The 18540-nt window shown below is 38.3% G+C and overlaps 1 protein-coding gene across 1 annotated transcript in view; it reads left to right on the top strand.

Moving 5' to 3' along the window:
* Adgrb3 (adhesion G protein-coupled receptor B3) overlaps nucleotides 1–17601 on the top strand; it is a 656439-nt gene extending 638838 nt beyond the window's left edge. Inside the window, exons 30-31 of the mRNA XM_051204331.1 lie at nucleotides 11234–11338; nucleotides 16798–17601. Coding sequence (XP_051060288.1) covers nucleotides 11234–11338; nucleotides 16798–16986 — 294 coding nt within the window. The 3' untranslated portion in view covers nucleotides 16987–17601. The remainder of the gene's footprint in view (nucleotides 1–11233; nucleotides 11339–16797) is intronic.
* Nucleotides 17602–18540: the final 939 nt, after the last annotated feature.

The following is an 18540-nucleotide window of genomic DNA, read 5'->3' as shown; positions in this document are numbered from 1 at the left end:
ACTCACTAAAATGGTACTCTCTAAGCAGCTTATGCTCAGCAAAGAATTAATGATTTTTTAAGTATCACATGAATGCACATATATCTTGATAATTGGATGTGATTCATAGCCGGCTCACATAATTGGGTATAATATATGATAAATATCTCTAACATATTTGTACCCTTGTAATGCATACATAGAACTCAATACTCTTCATCAATATTTCTGAAATTGTAGAGGCTTCCTGGAATATGGAAACTTCTGACTCGATCTTTCCATTTGTGTAAGTGAATGCTGTGGTTCTACACTGTGCTACTAGGTGATTTTATCTGTCACAATGATGAAGGATGGTTTCGTGCTGAAAGACTATCCAAGGAAAATGATTTTGTTTAGTAGCAACTCAGTGTGTATGCCACAAAATAACAATAAAGAATCCAGCTTCAGTGCTTAAATTACAAATATCTAGACAGCTCCATCATAGTCACCAGCATGATATCTGTATTTCACTGAAACCTAAATTTTTAAGCAAAAGTACCAGGTCCATTAAAAAAAAAAACAAAAATATGTATCAATCTTCACATTTGAGTCTTTTGTGTCCTTTAAGGAACAGATACTGTTGATCCTTCAGGTATCAAAAGAATAAACTGTATCTGTATGTGTTACATACAGCATTACCTTTCTTGTGACTACATAAAACAAGTGTGTGTGCATGTGTACATGAGTATGTGAGTGCATATGTGCGTGTGTGTGTGTGTGTGTGTGTGTGTGTGTGTGTGTGTGTGTGTGTTTGTGGTCCTAAAAGCAATAAAGGGTTATGTTACAACAAAAGAAAAAACATACCAATTAACCCACTAGACCTTAGTAACAAAACACAGTAAAAACCTAGAACAAAAATTAAGCCTCACTGAAACCAACAAGCAATGTAATAGCAAAAGCAAACATTGAGAGGAAATCCTAACATCCAAGAGGCATATCTTTGTGAGTTCAAAGCTAACCTGAACCACATATCAATTTCCAGGCCAGACAGAGTTATATGGGAAGAACAAAACTGGAAACAAAATAAATCACATTGTGTCATTGAGAATGTTAGAAGTAAATTGTTCCTTTTGTTCCATCCGCTCTCTATAGCAACCATTAGCAGCTTCCCTAAGCAGATGATATGCCTTGTATTCCACACAGAAAACCATAGCGTTAACAAAGATATAGTGGAGGAAAGTCGCAACATAGAACTGTGTGATTTCCTTACCTTTAACTCCTACAGTCATAGTATGATTACCATAGGAGCTGAAGCTTGGAGGGCAGGGACACTCAAAGATTGCTTCCCTTATTGATTATTCAGGGTTACTCCCTTTTTAGCACATGTACAATTACAGAGATATGGGGTCCATGTCCAAAAAACCCACATTGTTTTTAAAAATCTTCATGATGCTAACACATGTAGGTGTAATCTTGGGGTTGTTGTTGAGGAGCAGGCTACTTTTCTGTCCCCTCTTTTAAATCCAGACTGGACTAGTTGACCTTACATCAAGGTCCCTGCTAGCCCTTTCCCTGAGTAGGCTTTACCATGCAGTGATCACCTTAGTCGTTTTATCCTTGCTAGGCTGCCTTGTGGACTCTGGATAGCACCATCCTGACAAACTTTCAAATTTGCACACTACCCAAGGCTCATATACAATTTTAATATTTTGTTAATGAATTTTCCTTAAAATTTCTGAAAAAAAAAATTTAAAAACAGAACTTCAGCCTAATGCAACTATACCACTCCTAGGCATACATCTAAAGCCCTCCATGGCCTATGCTTACTGTCACACTGTTCATATTAGCAAGGAAATGGAACCAGCCTCCAGATCCATCAACACAAGAATGGACAATGAAAATGTGGTCCGTAGACACAATGGAATGGAGTCCTATTAACCCATAAAGAAAAATGAAATTTGGAATAAAATGGATGGATTTAGAAAACATTATGACTCAGGCTCAGAAAGGTTTTTTTTTTTTTAAATCATATGTTGTCTCCTACATGAACATTGTAACTTTTGATGTTTTATGCATATAAATAAGTGGGTGTAAGAATACAGACTATGAAAGTAAATAACAAGGGAAATAGAGGTGTTACACAGAGACACATGATAGATACAGGAAGGCCGAAAATACAAAGTGGGGAGTGAAATGAAGAAGGAAAGAAATGGCAAACACAGATTGAAAACTGTCATACGGAGGCCTAGTTATTGTATGAAGACAAAAATTAATAACTCTTAAAAAATTGTTAGTTACTATAGGTGGAGAAAAACTCCTTTCAGGCTGACAGCCCCCAGGATAACATTGCATTCCTGAACAAATAACCCCAAAAGTAGACTAGTTATACTATAAAGTAGAGAAAGACTAATTCTCTATAAAGTATACAGAAAATAAGTAGCAGAAGACTTCTATGTTATATGGCAAAGTGTCTTCCTTAGTTTGTATTCCAGCTTTTAGCAGAGATCCTGATATACACTCAACACTTATCACATTTCTTTGTCGAATGAATGAATGATTGAAAATTAAACAACTGATTTTTCAGTGGTATTTGCTTTAACAAAAAGCTTTTGAATAATGCTTGAGTTAAGGTAAAGTATAGAAGGTATAGAAAGCAGGCAAGTATGGAGGTAGGTGCTTCAAAGGTTTCCACTTTGTATTGCACAGATGGGTTCATCAAACATAACCCGAGGATAGAAAGGACAGGTTAAAATTCCAGAGGAAAAAGGACACAGAGGTTGCGGTTTGCTAAAGCATGACACATTCACAAAACAACAGTCAGCATTCACATAAGCACGGGCCAATGGAAAAGAAATAAACAGGGTAAAATCTTACACTCCACAATACAAGTTCTTACCTAACGTGCTGCTAAAAACTCCTAAGCCTGTTTGACTTAGCTTCGCTTAGCTCTTTTATTTGCTTACCAGTGAGGAGTAGTTTCCTACTGTCTGACAAATTAATTTAAAGGGGACTGTGTTAATAATATTCAGGACAGATTGATAGGGTAAAACAAGAAGTTGGAATGCCAGCTGAAGTGGCTGACCTAGGAAGGAAGTGACAATTGACCATGAGAGGTGAATCTGTGAAGGCTGCACTAGAATGTGGGGTGGAAAGGCAGGACAAAGAAGACTAGGCTTGCACTTTTATCCATATGGGAAAGAGAATGGACTTCTGGTTAGGATGAGTTCCATTGTGATGCTGGCATGAAGGTGCCTAATGTGATTCTAAGAATCAAGTGCCTAAAATTATTTGTATCAGTGGATACAAAGCCCAAGGAATTCCTGGAAACACAATTGCAAGTAACAGCTATGAAACTGTAAGTCGAAATAGTATCTGTTCCATGTTAAAATATATATGTATACAGACAGACAGACACTCAGACAGACAGTTAGGGATTTTGTTTAATTATGTCTTCCAAAAGCATAGACATAAACCTTGTTCCACTCCTCCACTGGAATCATGTATTCTTTAAAATAACTGAGTATGTTTCCCTGAAGGTTCAGAGAAACCCCACATAGACATCAAATCCTTGCTTCTCACTGGATTTCATCAATGGTTATGAGCCATTGAGTGAGGGCAGACACAGATGTTGGATAATGGAGCCATTTGTCACAGGTCTTGACATTTATTGAAATAATTAGGGGCACATGGTTAGGTAAGAGAAGGGCATTTAGGATAATTTGGTATCACTAGAAAACAAGGCTAAGCTATAACATGTAGTTTATGTTAATTTCTAAATATAAGGTATACTATTTCAAAGAAATTTCTTGTTCAAAACAGGTTCCTTCCTGCTTTGTCTCCGACCTCCTACAGGTCCCCTACAGTAGGTACAATCCATTAAGCAATCAGTGCTTATTTACTGGACACTTTTGGAAGAAAACAATTTGAGCAACTGTATCCATCTCTTCTGTATCATTAAGTTTAACCAGTTTCAAATAATGCATTTATAACCAAGCATGCTTTCAACTGTCATTGACAAAAATGCATGACTTGTTTGGCTTTCTTACACCCTTTGTACAGTTTATTTGAAAGCCAGAGTATATATTTATTCAAATCATAACATTTTTGGGCCCAGATGTGGCCATAATCCCTGAGGATGCAGGTTCTGTCTTGTGGATGTATTGACACTCTGACCTTGTAATGGCCCATAAATCGTCACCCCCTAGCAATACAGCTTCATGAATTAGGCTTATCCCCTTCAACACGCATCTTGTTTTTTTCAAATCAATATGAATATTGGCATTCTCTAAAGATCATTTGCAAATGGCCACTCTAGAAAGAAAATGAAAGTATGGAGAACTAATGAACAAAAATATCAATAGGTTTGTCTGAGTGAATATGGACAATGACAGTCTTGGTACATAAAATTCTAAGGCTAGAAATGGTGGTTCACCAAACCTGTTTCTAATTCATGTGAGCAGCGTGGTTTCTCCAGTCCCAGTGCTCAGATTTGAATGAAAAGAGTTTCTGACATCCTCCAACAATTCCTATCAGTTTAAAAGAATCCATACCCACTAGTACATCTCTTAGCAATTCAGACTTTTTTCTCCATAGTTCAAACACAACTCTGTGATTCACACTTCTAAATTTGAAAGTGAAGATCACCAGTATATTGCAGATCTACTGTGAGTTTCTCAAAACCTTGCGTGTAGTGGTTAGGAATGCATAGCAGGATGAGAATGAGAGACTGGGCTCCTGCCTAGAGCAATAGCACAAATGCTCCTTGGGGCTGGAGATGGATCAGCACCCATGGCTCCCAGCTACCTGTAGCTCCAATTCCAGGGGGCACTCAAAGCCTCTGGCCTCGGCAGGCACATACCCTCACGAATACACGCATGTACATGCAATATTCAAATGGTGTAAAAAATTGGAAATAAACATTCCTTCCAATTGAGAAATGTATTTAATAAAAGGAGAACATGTTTTCCATGATCCAGGCACCTGTCTTGCTTACATGCCTATGCTATCCTATTTGTTTTCATTTATTCTGTTAACATTCACTAAGAAGCTACTAACTACCAGTCAGTGTATGAGGAGTCAAGGATGCACTGCCTATGAGGTGTCCTAAGGGAAAAAAAACAAACGAGTGCCTGCATTAGAAATATCATTGCAGTTTCAGGTTCTCAATATCTAGAGAGTTAGGGGCCTGCCTCCAAGGATGCATAACCCGCCCCAGTTCTCTGGGCTCCCATCTGTACAGTGCATAATTTAAAACCCGAGCAATCTCTATTGGAACGCTTTCTGGATCTCTGAAATACATCAGAGATAGCACCATTCCTAGCTGACCTGGGCACTCCCTTACCACTTACAAGAACAAACTACCTCCTTGCACTTCAGCCTTCTAGTCAGTGAAGTGAAGGGAATGGCTGCTGCCTCCCAGGGCTACTGTGAGCCATTAGGAAAACAATAATAGCTGCACCCTCTTTTTTATTTAAAATAATTTCTTTTTCATTTTATACACCAACCTCTCTCTCCTTCTCCTGCCCCCCCATTCCCTCCTTCCCATCCCCCACCCACTCCTCAGAGGCCTTCCTTGGGGAGTCCACAAAGTCTGGCGTACCAAGTTGAGGCAGAACCAACCCCCACCCACCCACCCACCTATAAAGGCTAAGCAAGGAATCCCACCATAGGGAATGGATTCCAAAAACAGGTTCATATACCTGGGATAGGTCCTGGTGCCACTACTAACCACCACCACCCCAAATAGATCAAGTCACATAACTGTTACCTGCAGTCAGAGGGTCTAGTTTGGTCCCATGCAGGTTCCCCAGTTGTCAGTCCATGAGCTCCTGTTATAGCCCTGGTCAGCTTGATCCCCGCTTGTTTATATGATTCCTCCTCCCTCTCTTCAACTGAACTCCAGGAGCTCAGCCCAGTGTTTGGCTATGGATCTGCTTCCATCGTTTACTGAATATAGGTTCTATGATGACAATTAGGGTAGTCACTAATCTGATTAAAGGGGAAAGCCCATTCAGACACCCACTCCCTCAATGCTAAGAGTCTCAGCTGGGGCCATCATTGTGGTTTCCTGAGAATTTCTCTAGCACCAGGCTTCTCCCTAAACCCATGATGGCTCCTTCTATCAAGATATCTCTTTCATTGCTCCCCCACCTCCATCCATCCCCCAACTTGATCTTTTTGATCCCTCATGTTCCCATCCCCCCATACTCTTCTTTCTATATATCCCCCCCCCAAGTTTACTCAGGAGATCTTAACTATTTTCTCTTCCTGGGGCCCTCTATGTGTGTCCCTATTAGGGTCCCCATGTATACCAATGACTGACTACATACTGTTACAGTTTTCCCACCAGCCTGGTCCCAGAGCCGTGTCAGCCCCAAATAACACACAGAGACACTGTATTAGATATAAAGCTATTGGCCTGTTTCTTATTGGCTAGCACTGTCTTAAATATTAACCCATTTCTATTAATCTTAGTGTTTCCATGTGGTCTTGGCTTTACCAGAGAAAGGGTCTGGACCTCTTACAAATCTTGGTCCTATATTTCGACTCTCCTACTACATTTCCCAGAATCCTCCACCTCTCCTAGTACCACCTATCTTGCTTTCCTATTGGCCAACAGTGCTTTATTTATTAACCAATAAGAGAAACATATTTACAGAATGACATATCCCATCAACATACCATGTTTGTTTTTGTGGGTTTGGGTTACCTCACTCAGGATGGTTTTTTCTAGTTCCACCCATTTGCCTGCAAATTTCAAGATGTCATTGTTTTTTCACCACTAAGCAATACTCCATTGTGTAAATGTACCACATTTTCTGTATCCATTCTTCAGTTAATGGGCATCTATGTTGTTTCCAGGTTCTGGCTATTACAAATAATGCTGTTATGAACATAGTTCATTGAACAGATGTCCTTGTGGTATAAGTGTGTATCTTTTGGATATATGTTCAAGAGTGATATTGCTGGGTTTAAGGTAGATTGATTGATAATTTTTTGAGAAACCACCATGCTGATTTCCAAAGTGTCTGTACAAGTTTGCACTCCCACCAGCTGTGAAGGAATGTTGCCCTTCCTCCACATCCTCTCCAGCATAAACTGTCATTGGTGTTTTTGATCTTAGCCATTCTGATAGGTGTAAGATGGTGTCTTAGAACTGTTTTGATTAGCATCTCCCTGATGTGCTGCCTCCTCTTTTAAGTGTCTCTTGTTTGTGTGGTTCAGTGTTAAAAGTGTTCTGAATCCTTTGTAAAAATCTTCATGATAGTCCTATGAGGTAGGCTTCCTTGCTGAAACTGTCAAAAGTGAGATGGAGTGTCTGCTTCAGGCCATGAAACTTGAAACTGATGGCATTTCCACAGGCCCAGAGCTATCAGATTTGGCATACTCCAAGAATTTAAAGGGTCTTCAAGAGTCCTTAGGATTACAGTATGTGCTTAAGACTTTATAATCTCTTTTTTAAAAATATCCAAATTATAATGAATATGCTTTATACCATCACTATTTCTGTAATATCAATGACTGATGGGGTCCAACAGTTTCATTTTATAGTTATGAAAGTATAGACTGAAAGAGTTTCTGGTACTAAAAGAGGACTTGTTGTTTGTTGTTGCTGCTGCTGTAATTAAATGTCATTAATGAAAAAAAAAAAACTAAAGAACAGAGCTACTTGGGAGAGCATATACATGATGTCATCCTGAGATAGAGGTTCATGGATCTTTCCAAACAGTGTTAAATGCTATTAACCTGAGTAGAAAGGAATATTACTATGAACTGATTTTTATTGCAAAATACTCCTACAATATTTGCAGTGAAATTTCTACATAGACAATGCATGTTAGACTTTTATCTTCACTCAAATATTTTAGAAAACTAAGGTTTAAATTGAGTTTTTCAAAAAAGTTGATTTCTTTGGAAAATGGGATATTTAAGTCACAAAAGAAATAAGTGAACAAGGGCTGGAGAGATGGCTCAGCCGTTAAAGGCTAGGCTCACAACCAAAAACATAAGAAATAAGTGAACAAATCTTAGGTTAGCCAAGATCTGGGAAGAGTCTTCAAAATGAATCAATAAAATTTAGAAGTGTGAAAAGGTCTACCCAGGTAGCTAAGATCACCAAAAGTATAAGTGTCATAAATGAAAAGTTTAGGAAGCAGGTAAGAGAAAGAAACTTTTAATATTTTGAAAAGATTAAAAGTATAGCTGAGTTTCCAACATTCACTTATAAACCTAGCATTCTTATTGAAGAAAACTCTCATTCTCAATGAAAATAGGAAGATGAACTTGAGACTCTGAGTAAAAAGGAGTTATGTAGCAAAAGCCAAACTGAGCCTGTGTCAGAAATGGAAGCTGCTTCCAGAATGCAGGCTATTATTGCTATGATGTTTTATGGCAGTGCTACAGTGGCCATTTCAATCCAAAATGATTATCTGGCAAAAGAATATATTTGCAACTAATGTTTGCAAGTAGGAAGGTCTCTATATTTCAGCATCCAAATTATCATTTGCCTCCATATTTACTGCAAGGTACTTTAGCTTTATTAGAATAACTTTCATGGAACTATGTGAAATATTTCAAAATGATCTTTGTTTATATAACATTGGCAGCCACCATAACTTTATATTTTCCATTGTATATTTTTAGTATGTCCAACCAACCTAATTTTTTAAAATAAAATCCATCAAATTCAGAATCAAATACTACTCATTCAAACAGATTATCCATAAAAACCTCCAATCTGTTAAGGTATCAAGTGTCTCAATGAGATGCTTGACATGGTCTTTGCTTTTTAAACATTCATTATAACAAAGGTATTAGGTTGCAAGAATCATGACAAGACTTTCAATAAGACACAGACACAAACAAAAAAGATTTCTATTGGAAAGAACTGGACTAATTTATCTCTTGGCCAGGGAAGAGTAGCAAAATTTGATTGACATTCCTAGCAATATGGGACTAGAGAGCTCATTCTAAAAACAGTCAAAATCAGCCCACAAGATAAAGGATAAATGAAGCTGCCTGAAAAACAATCACTGAATGCCTATAGCAAAAGTGTTGTGCTTTTGGTATCAGGCAGCTTCAGGAGAATGCATTGCTTGTCTTTGAACAGGGATGGTCTAAGAAAAAGATATGCAAGAGCACCCATGAAATTGAGCTAGAAATCAGAATTAGAGAGAGAGGGAGAGAGAGAATATAGACAATCAGAACCATAATTAATCATTTTAACTTAAATATGAACTTGTAAATATTTGGAGATTGTCTTATTTGTAAGTTTCAGTTTTTCCCTAACTTATTTAGCATCTCGTGACTTTCATCATAGCTATATTTCTACTTATTTGAATTACAGTGCAATTAATTCTGGTGTTCTTTAACAGGAGGCAGTAATGCAGCCTTTTTTTTTTTTTTTTTTTTTTTTTTTTTTGTACCATTGTTACTCTAGCATTTAATACAATGGGAAGTGTTCACAAGAATGTATTAAATGATGCAATGAAATATGCCTAGTGAAATGATGGTCGTGTTCCTTAATATGAAAATGTGTATTTTTTTAAGCATCTATGTGTCACAGGGCTACAATTCAATGAGTGTCTTAGGACCTGGTATTTCGTAGAACTATCTGTCTCCCAAGTACAGGATGTACTAAATTACTTTGCCAGCTACATGGTCCTCAACAATCTCTCCACTGAGTTGCTTATGCAAATCCTCACTCTCATAAATCTCCATCAGCCATCACTAGTCAAATTATGTTTGCCTGGTGTTTCTCTCTAAATCCCGCAAACCTGTTTCATGTACTCTCTTTGAGACTGATGGGAAGTTAATGGCGCTGTAATTGCTTGCTATGTTTCATGTGCCATCATGAGTCATGCTGCCGTGTTCTCATCCTCAACCACCTGATTCTTCAACAGCCAAGTCCTAGAGCTCAAGCAGAAAGATGGAAATTGGTTACTGCATGACTTAAAATGGCAGGATTCGCTCCCAGGAATGTAGGGCCTTGGAAACGCTAAAGACAGCTAAAGTCATTAGCATAACAGTGAATTACCTATATGCTACCCATGAGGTTAGGAAACTAAAGTCTGCAGAGGAGGGGATGGGCTTTTGTAATATGTTAAAAGATTCAGTTTAACTTTCCTTTTGTCCTTCCCCCCTGTTTGTCCTCTACTTAAGCATCTTTTTAGAGGAAAACTAAGTGTTGCCAGTCTTTCCCAAAAAAAATATGTTTAGTTTTCTAAACAAATCTTTACATCTGAAAATGTTTGCTAACTATAAGAGTGGGCCAGAAGTTAAAGTCAGAGCCCAGACATAGATCTAATAGCCTCATTACAGCTACATAAGCAAATGGTGTTCAGATGTGTAGGTTTGAAAATACTGTGAACTCTTAACCGTGACAGCAGAGTCTGGAGAATGGCCAAAACTTTTGAAAATCAACATCACCACAGAATAGCACTTGTAACTCTATCCTCTGATTTTCCTACTAGTGCCCCTTAAAATGCTTATATATATATAATAGGAAAATATTCAAATGTCCCAAGATCATTTTTACTTACCAGCTCATTATTGGATTACAACGAAGTTGCGAGGAAAATAGACATAACTAGTGAAGAAGGGAATTAGTATACTTGTACCTGTGCTTTTAATAGCTCATCGGTCACCCAATGCATGCTCCAAACCATGACTGCTAAGATTCTGCACCATCTGGTAAACAAGTATATGAAACATATGGGCCAGATTTCCCTTCTGCCAAGCTCAGCCGATGTTCACACAGAGAGTACAAGGTCTGAGATCCCACACTTGAGATCTTGAGGCACTTGAGAGTTGTGAGTCAGCATTAATAGCAGGGCCTGGGATCGAGCTCCTGCTTTAGTGCAGCCAGCTATGTTGGTGCTGTTTATAGAAGTAAGATATAAAGAACTAATATTTTCCGTGACAAACATCAAGGACTTGCGTGCTTTATGAAGTCCACATTTTTTTAACATTTTTAAATTACTGCAACAATTTTTGCAGAATAGACTTAACTTTTAAGGGATGAAAATCCTACAGAAGAGTAATGGCTGTGTTTTAATGCACCCATGAGAAAAAGAAGAAACTTATTTTTTTTGTAATTTTCTTCTTTTTTTAGAAAGAATAGGGACAGGAAAAGTGAATTGGGACAAGTAATTTGCATATGTGGTGTCTTTGGGGACTGCTGGCTCTTGCCTGGCTTAGCTTCCCTTAGTATTAACCAGCTTTTAAGAGCATATGATCCAATTAGGAATGAGAGCCGCCCTGTTCTCTCTTGCAGAAGGTCATGCACACAAGGAAGAGGCACATGGAATTGTTTCAGGAACTAAATCAGAAGTTTCAAACTTTGGACAGATTTCGGGACATACCAAATACAAGCAGTATGGTGAGTATATTTGGCATCCACAGTGGCCCACACCAAGCTGGGCCACCAGTGAAGCCAGCTGTGCCTCTTACCCTTCAGGACAACTATAGAACAAACAAACAAGCAAACAAAAGAAAAGCCCAGAACTAGTGTACACAGGAAAATCAACAGGCAGGAAATACACTTGGGAAAGGTGACCAGAAGACTTACCAGGAATGACAAGAATTTTCAAGTGTTTCATTCTAATTTCAAATATCTTCCCTGATAAACTTTAATTAGGATTAGTTATATATCAAAAACGGGTTGATTTCATATGGCCATTTTTCTACCAGTTAAAATTCGGGTAACTCCAATCTCCAAATAGTTTGCTATATTTTTCCCATTGTTATTCCAATGCCTGCCATTTTAAGGCCACCAAATATAATACTGGTATAAATAAGAAGCTTAAACCAGAAGAATACAATTTTATCTCCAGAAGATTCATTTGTTTAGGGATAAGAGTTTTGGATATATGCCAATATCAGGAACTTGGGTTGTTGGTTGTAACCATTTCCTTCTCATTCATCCATACCACTACCATCTTAGTATAGGAACCCATGAAATTAATTCTATGCCATTACTCAGCACACGGCACAGTCATCGCTTCAGACAAGGCTTCATCATCACTGGTAAGTGCATTGTGCAGGATTGTAGAAACTTGAACTACTTGAAAACACAGCCGTGAATCACCTGAGCTTGAGCGAGTCTTGCAGATCATTGCTCCTAAAGCTCAACTTCTCCTTCTTACATGGGGCAATGGTATGTACTCCCTTCAGTACTTGCAACATTGCAAAAGCAAAGGTGAGGGCAGCAAGGTAGACTGTGTCTGCTACCTTGTACCCCTCTGCAGCTTCCATGTTGTGTTCCTTGCCCAGGCTTTGTAGCCCATGGGTAGTTCTTTAACAGACAGTAATAGATAAATGATGAATGTATAGATGGATGTAGGTAGATGGCAGATAGACAGACAGACAGACAGACAGACAGATAGATAGATGATAGACAGAGAGAGAGATAAAATGATAGAGGTATATAGACAGATGAAAGATACAATGTACATTCCTTATACCTATATTATTTCCAATCTCCATATATATATATATATATATATATATATATATATATATGAATAACATGGTGTTTGATCATCTTCTAGAGATTCTTCCACAGTATCTTGTGAGTTTTACTAACTGATTGATTAATGAAATTAGTGTGTCAAAAGCTAAAAAATAAAACATACATTTATCTTCCTATTTCTCCTTCATTCGTCCCAGTACTTATACATTCCTGGTCATGGTAAGTTACCGGTAAATGTCAAGTATGAATTTATTTCACAGCAATAATAGCTAGGCCAACTTTTTAACATCTCTAACATATATAGAAGACACATATACGTCATATGTTGTGAATGATGCTTTCTCATCTACTCGTCCAAATATTAAATCATCAATTTTCAGCTAGCAGCAAATGAAAATGACACCACCAAGATTGAACCTAAACGCATTAGCTACTCATTTTGGAATATTGAAAGCTAACATGAAAATGAAATGAAACATTGAAACATCATTTTTTTTTTTAAGTAGAAGTTGTGTTTACAAGTCTGAAAGGCTTATGCAACAGCTACAGCTGACTGACTGCTATAATATGATTGTAATTTCCCCTTGTTGTGTAAATTACTACAACAACTGGTCTGGGTATTAAATCATTAATGGACAAATGTGTATGTCTCAGTTCCCTAACCAGAATAGTCTACTAATTACACCACATCTCTGCAGTAGTGCACCTTTTCCAGAAGAGATTTATAAATATTTACCATCTGGGAGCAGAGAAAGATACAGTCGTTATTGCTGCTTGACTATTCTTACAAATATTCAAGAACAGAAAAACAAGATCCTCTATTCAGCCCTGATTAATAACAAACACTCAAATGAGTTCATTATCTTTAATTTAGTCACATAATTTGTAGGGGATACATTGCTAATGAAAAAACTGCATAATTGGGAAGAGAAAGACATTCTCAGGAAATCTCAGGTTTTCTGCCTTGAGGGGAGGCCTGCTACTTGACAACAGCTGTCCACCACTGATAATGATGGTCATTATGCAGAACAAAAACAGGTAGAATCAAAATGAAACCAAAATATAACTTAGTTCATTGTCTTACTGCTAGGCAGGAAGATACATACAATATCCGATAAAGCCATGGCTGCTTCTAGATGATCCCAAGATGAAACCATTTTACCCTGGCTTCACAATTTAGTCAAGATCTCTTTCCTCCAAGCAACTTCTAAGGATCCGTGATCGTTTAGAATAGTCACTTTGCTTTGTCTCCAAACGAGAGTAAGTTGGTGAAGGAAGGAACCAAGGAAAGGGTGATAGTCACAAAGAAGGAACAAAATAGAAAGATGGAGGAGCTTAATAATGCCGGACCTTTAGGCCAGTCCAACTCCATCAGGTACTGGGAATATTCAAGAATCCTGCCATGCTTGGGATGGTTGTGAATTCTCATATTCACCTAACACTGCTATTACTGATGTGCCTTGAAAACCAAATTAGCATGTTCAGAAGCTCTGGGTCTGTGGGCTTACAGTAGCTCTGTAATTCTTAGGCTCTTAGCACTCCATTGAACTATTTGCTCCTCCTGCACTTGAACTCAGAAGACAAACAACAGCAGTGTAAAATCAGGAACTCATACAGGTCGCATCAGTTCATATCATTACAGTCAGGCATCCATGGCGCATTTCACAGCCTATGTAGCTTTCCTGGTAGAATCCAATGATCCTGTTCAGCTGTTCCAGTTTGCCTTTCCCTGAGTCACAGTACGGAGTATCTGAGGCTCTTTGTCTTAGAAGAGTCTGTACACTCAACCATTGCCAGACACATCATACAGGAAGATGAGCAGCTTGTGGGCATTGACCCTGTCCACTGTCCACTAGCTCACTGCCTGCTTGTAACCAGGTCTGTTTGCTTTGGCTGTTGGGTGCTGCAACCATTCCTCATGGAAGGACAGGTAGGTAACTTCTGGTTGAAGGGACAACCATATATTCATGAATGAGGATCACAACAGTGTCATGCTGGGAGTGTCTTAGGACAATAACAGAAGTGAGTAAGAAAGCCAGTTTGTAAATGAATACTGAACTTCACCGAGATTCATTTGATCACATGCTGAAAAATGACATTATGCAACTGGATCTAGTTATTTTTCCAATGCTTAAACTTAGTGACTTTAATTGATGTGCTTGACCATGAACATATTTTTAAAGGGGAAAGGGTGTCTCATCTGTTCCAAATGTAATAGCAAATGAACTAGCGTTTTGAATAACTATCAGAGTTGGGCTAATTGGATTTTCCATCACACTCAAGAGTCCCAGAAAACTCTTTTAAACTCCACTCTTGCCTAAAATAGATGTGTTCACCCTGGACTTGCTGCAGCAGCAGAATCCATAGCAATGACTCTTGCCATTGATGGTTTGGTGGTTCAGGTGACACTCAGCCCATCCAGACTTTCAATTATTTGCTTCTGCCTACAAAATAAATTCCAAGTTGAGTAGTTCGGCACTCCAAGACCCTTATACTCTGGCTTCTGTTCATCATCTACATGGTTTTTGTTTCTGCTATTTTTCATGCCAACTAGATAGAATAAATCAAAATGACTATTACCATAGTTTGCCATCCCAGCACTCTGATTTTGGTATCCTGTACAGCCACCCAGCCTCAACCACATGTGTGTTCATAGCCAACCCTACCTTCCTGTGTCATCTTTAATGCCACTGTTCTAAGGAAAGATGTGTTTCACACAAACAGAAGCCATCTCCGTTCTTTCCTTCAATCTCCCACATTGCTTTTCCTGGAACACAGATGTGAAATAGATAAGGAGGGAGGGGTAAAACAAGACAATTAGAGAAGTAATTGTAACCATATTGCAGGACGGAACCAGTATGTGGACCTGTGTGTATCAGACATTTCATCTTGGGTTCCCTAGTGCACCGTTCTGTATTTCAGATGGTATTTATTATTTCAGGGTTTAATTTGTAGATATAAGTATTTCTATAGACCATTTCTCTTGTAAATAACTTGATATGAGGTTTGAAATACTGAGTGGAGCCAATATAAAAACCAAGTAATAGTTTTGTGTTCCACTTAGTAATTGATTATAACAAATTGAAGACCAGAATTGGGGAAGAGGATAAGACATTTATGACAACTAGAGTATAGTTATTAAGCAGAGTCTTCTACAAACAAAGAGTGAGAACACAATTTAAAACAGTCTTGTTAATCTTGGAGAATGAATTCAAGGGCTAATCAAAACTAAAAAGAGCTGAGGAAAGGAACTCAGAGTATGGAAATTATTTAGTGAAGCCAAGTTCAGTTGTCTCTCATGAATAATGATAAATTTAAATGAAGTTCTGTATCCAATTAAAACCTGGACTACTGTAAAAATGACAACCCTCGCTTGACATTTTCTCTTGCAACAATAAATAAATTCAGCTGTAATAAATACTCTACTTTGGCTTCCTTCTGATTAACTGCTGGTTGTTTCAGGCTTGGGTTGAATTTTCTGCTAAGGAGTTTTCAGTCATGATTTCCATCTTGTTCCTTGATGATTGCCTGTTTTTACTGTGGCATTCAAATTCCCCCGCTTACAGAAATATTTAAATGACATTGATTTAAAGTAAATCAAATTCACTAATACTTCTTAGACTATCAGGTGAAAGAGTTACTCTGGGAGTCAGTTGATGTACTCACTGAGCGATACCAGACGGCAGCAGTGAAGGCATGCATATTAAAGCACACTAAGGATCATTGGTTAGACACAGAGTGAAATGTTCCCCCATATCGCTGGACATGTTTTCTATACAACTGTGATCTTTAAAAGGAAGGATGATGGTTATGTCACACAACCACATAGATATCATGGAGAGTACGCATCCAAAAACCACAGAACAAGGAAATATAACAACATATGAATATTCTAACATGCAAATTTCTTGAAGAAATAAATGACTTCTTTTTTCAGTAAACTGCTACTAGGTTGAGAGACTACTTAGCATTAAATAGGATGTCCTGAGAACTGTATTGAGATCTATTTACATCACTAAAATTCCTGCCACAAAAATATCTTCAGATTTTTTACATTTATTCTTACTAGTAACCTCACTCTCCATCTTTCTTTGAGTAAGCAGTCATAATGACATTCGGATATATCATCTGCTTTGTCTTCCCTGGTACTGTTCACATCTTTCAATGCCTGAAATGTATATGATATCTTAGGGATAGTATTCTTCACTTTGTCCCATGAAAGAAAATTGAAATTGGAACTACACTTTGCCACTACCCTCAGTATTCAAAATTCTCTGGACCCTGTACCCAGCACACTGTGTTCCTGGGAGTGTCAGCAAGCAGCAGTACTAATCTCCAAATAAACACTTTGTTCTTCTCCTCAACAGGAGAACCCAGCCGCAAACAAGAACCCATGGGACACTTTCAAGGCCCCCAGCGAATACCCACATTACACCACAATCAATGTCTTAGACTCAGAGGCAAAGGATGCTCTGGAGCTAAGGCCTGCAGAGTGGGAGAAGTGTCTGAATTTGCCTCTGGACGTGCAAGAGGGTGACTTTCAAACAGAAGTGTAACACAATCAGAGTCAACTGAGGTGGAGACACAATCAAATACACTGGACACTGAGACTTGGGAAGCCTGGCATTTCCACCTGGACAGTGTGACTTTTCCCTACCAGGGCTTTCCTGTGCGAACGCCAGTGTTTTCATATGGTAATTTCTCATTGGTCAGGCTAGTGGAGAGACGGCCAAGTGTACAATTCTCACCACCCTGTGTTGTAAGTACCCGTGGAATGGATTTGTAAGGTAATCTTTATAGAGAAACCTCAAGCAACGATTCATGTTGTAACAGCTTCATGTGGTTTAGTTTTCAGAAAACTTCTCCATGAAGCACAATGTATATATTTATGCAGTTTTTAAAGTTTATAACAGTCTGTTTGGCCATTACTACACTTTTTACTTTATAATATAAAAGCAAAGTTTTTGTCATTAAATGAATGTTTGTTGAGCTACATTCTTCATTGCTTTAAATGCAATAAAGTAATAATCTCACTTTTATATGAATAATATATTTCACATCTTTATTATTGCAGTTTTCTCTAGAAGGCTCTGAGTAGCTTTCTCTGCTGCAGCTGTGTATAAAATATTTAAAATGTTGTATGGTGTAAATAAACTTTTGTCTACATATCAGTTTTTTAGTGCATTTTATTTTGGATTTGTTGAACAGAAATTTACATATTTATAAAGTTTTCTTTTTCAATACAGACACTGAAAATGTATTCAGAGTTTTAACAGCATACCATTATTACTCCTTTGAGCCTAATGATTTCTCAATGTAATAATAGGTTTGCATAATGCTTCTGTGTTTCCCACTTAAACGCCCTGTGGAACAATGTACCATGTAAATGGGGCTTGTCAGAAATCTGGGACCATCGTCCTCTTCATAACATTATGTTCTTTTCTGTCTTGTGGCAAAATGACAAGTGACAGAAAACAGTGGTTTACTAAGCAGAAAATGATGCAGGGAAGACGTTTGAGGTGATTCAGTTTGCTGCATGTTTCACAGAAAACTGTGTCTACTGGAGTTCTTGTAACATAAACATCAGCGAACTTATTCGGAACCTTAAATACCTGATCTGCATATACTCCAGCAGAAGGAAAAGGAGAGGGATGCAATTGTCTCTGCTTGGAAAATAAGAAGCCTGAGATGAGCCAGCAGCACAAACACTTCTCAGTGCCCTCTCTCGTAGAGATGTCTCTTGCTTGCTCAGACACATGTTGAAGGAAGGCCAAGAAAGAATTCAGCACTGCCAGGGCCTTTGGATGGCTGGAGAGTGTATCTTGCAGTCGAGGCATTGAAGGTAATGGAGAGAAGATTAGGGGTGTCCTCAGATGTCCTAGAATGCTTAATTTGATTAGCTTTCAATCAAGCCTGAGCTATGTGGTCAGTGTTTGGAACTCAGGTAGATCAGTTCCTTCTCCAGGCAACCTTGGCGACCTTGAGGGACCCTGAGGGACCCTAGCACTCAAGTTGAGAGGAAGAGACAACGGTGCTTCATTCGGTCTTCATGTGCGCCTCTGAGCTGGAGCCTTAACCACGCAGCTCAGGCAGGACCCCTGCCCTACGCT

Source organism: Phodopus roborovskii, unplaced genomic scaffold (assembly GCF_943737965.1).
Source record: "Phodopus roborovskii unplaced genomic scaffold, PHOROB, whole genome shotgun sequence".
NCBI classification, from domain to species: Eukaryota; Metazoa; Chordata; class Mammalia; order Rodentia; family Cricetidae; genus Phodopus; species Phodopus roborovskii.
The sequence above is the reverse complement of the archived record's forward strand: the minus strand, read 5'-3'. Positions and strand labels throughout refer to the sequence as shown.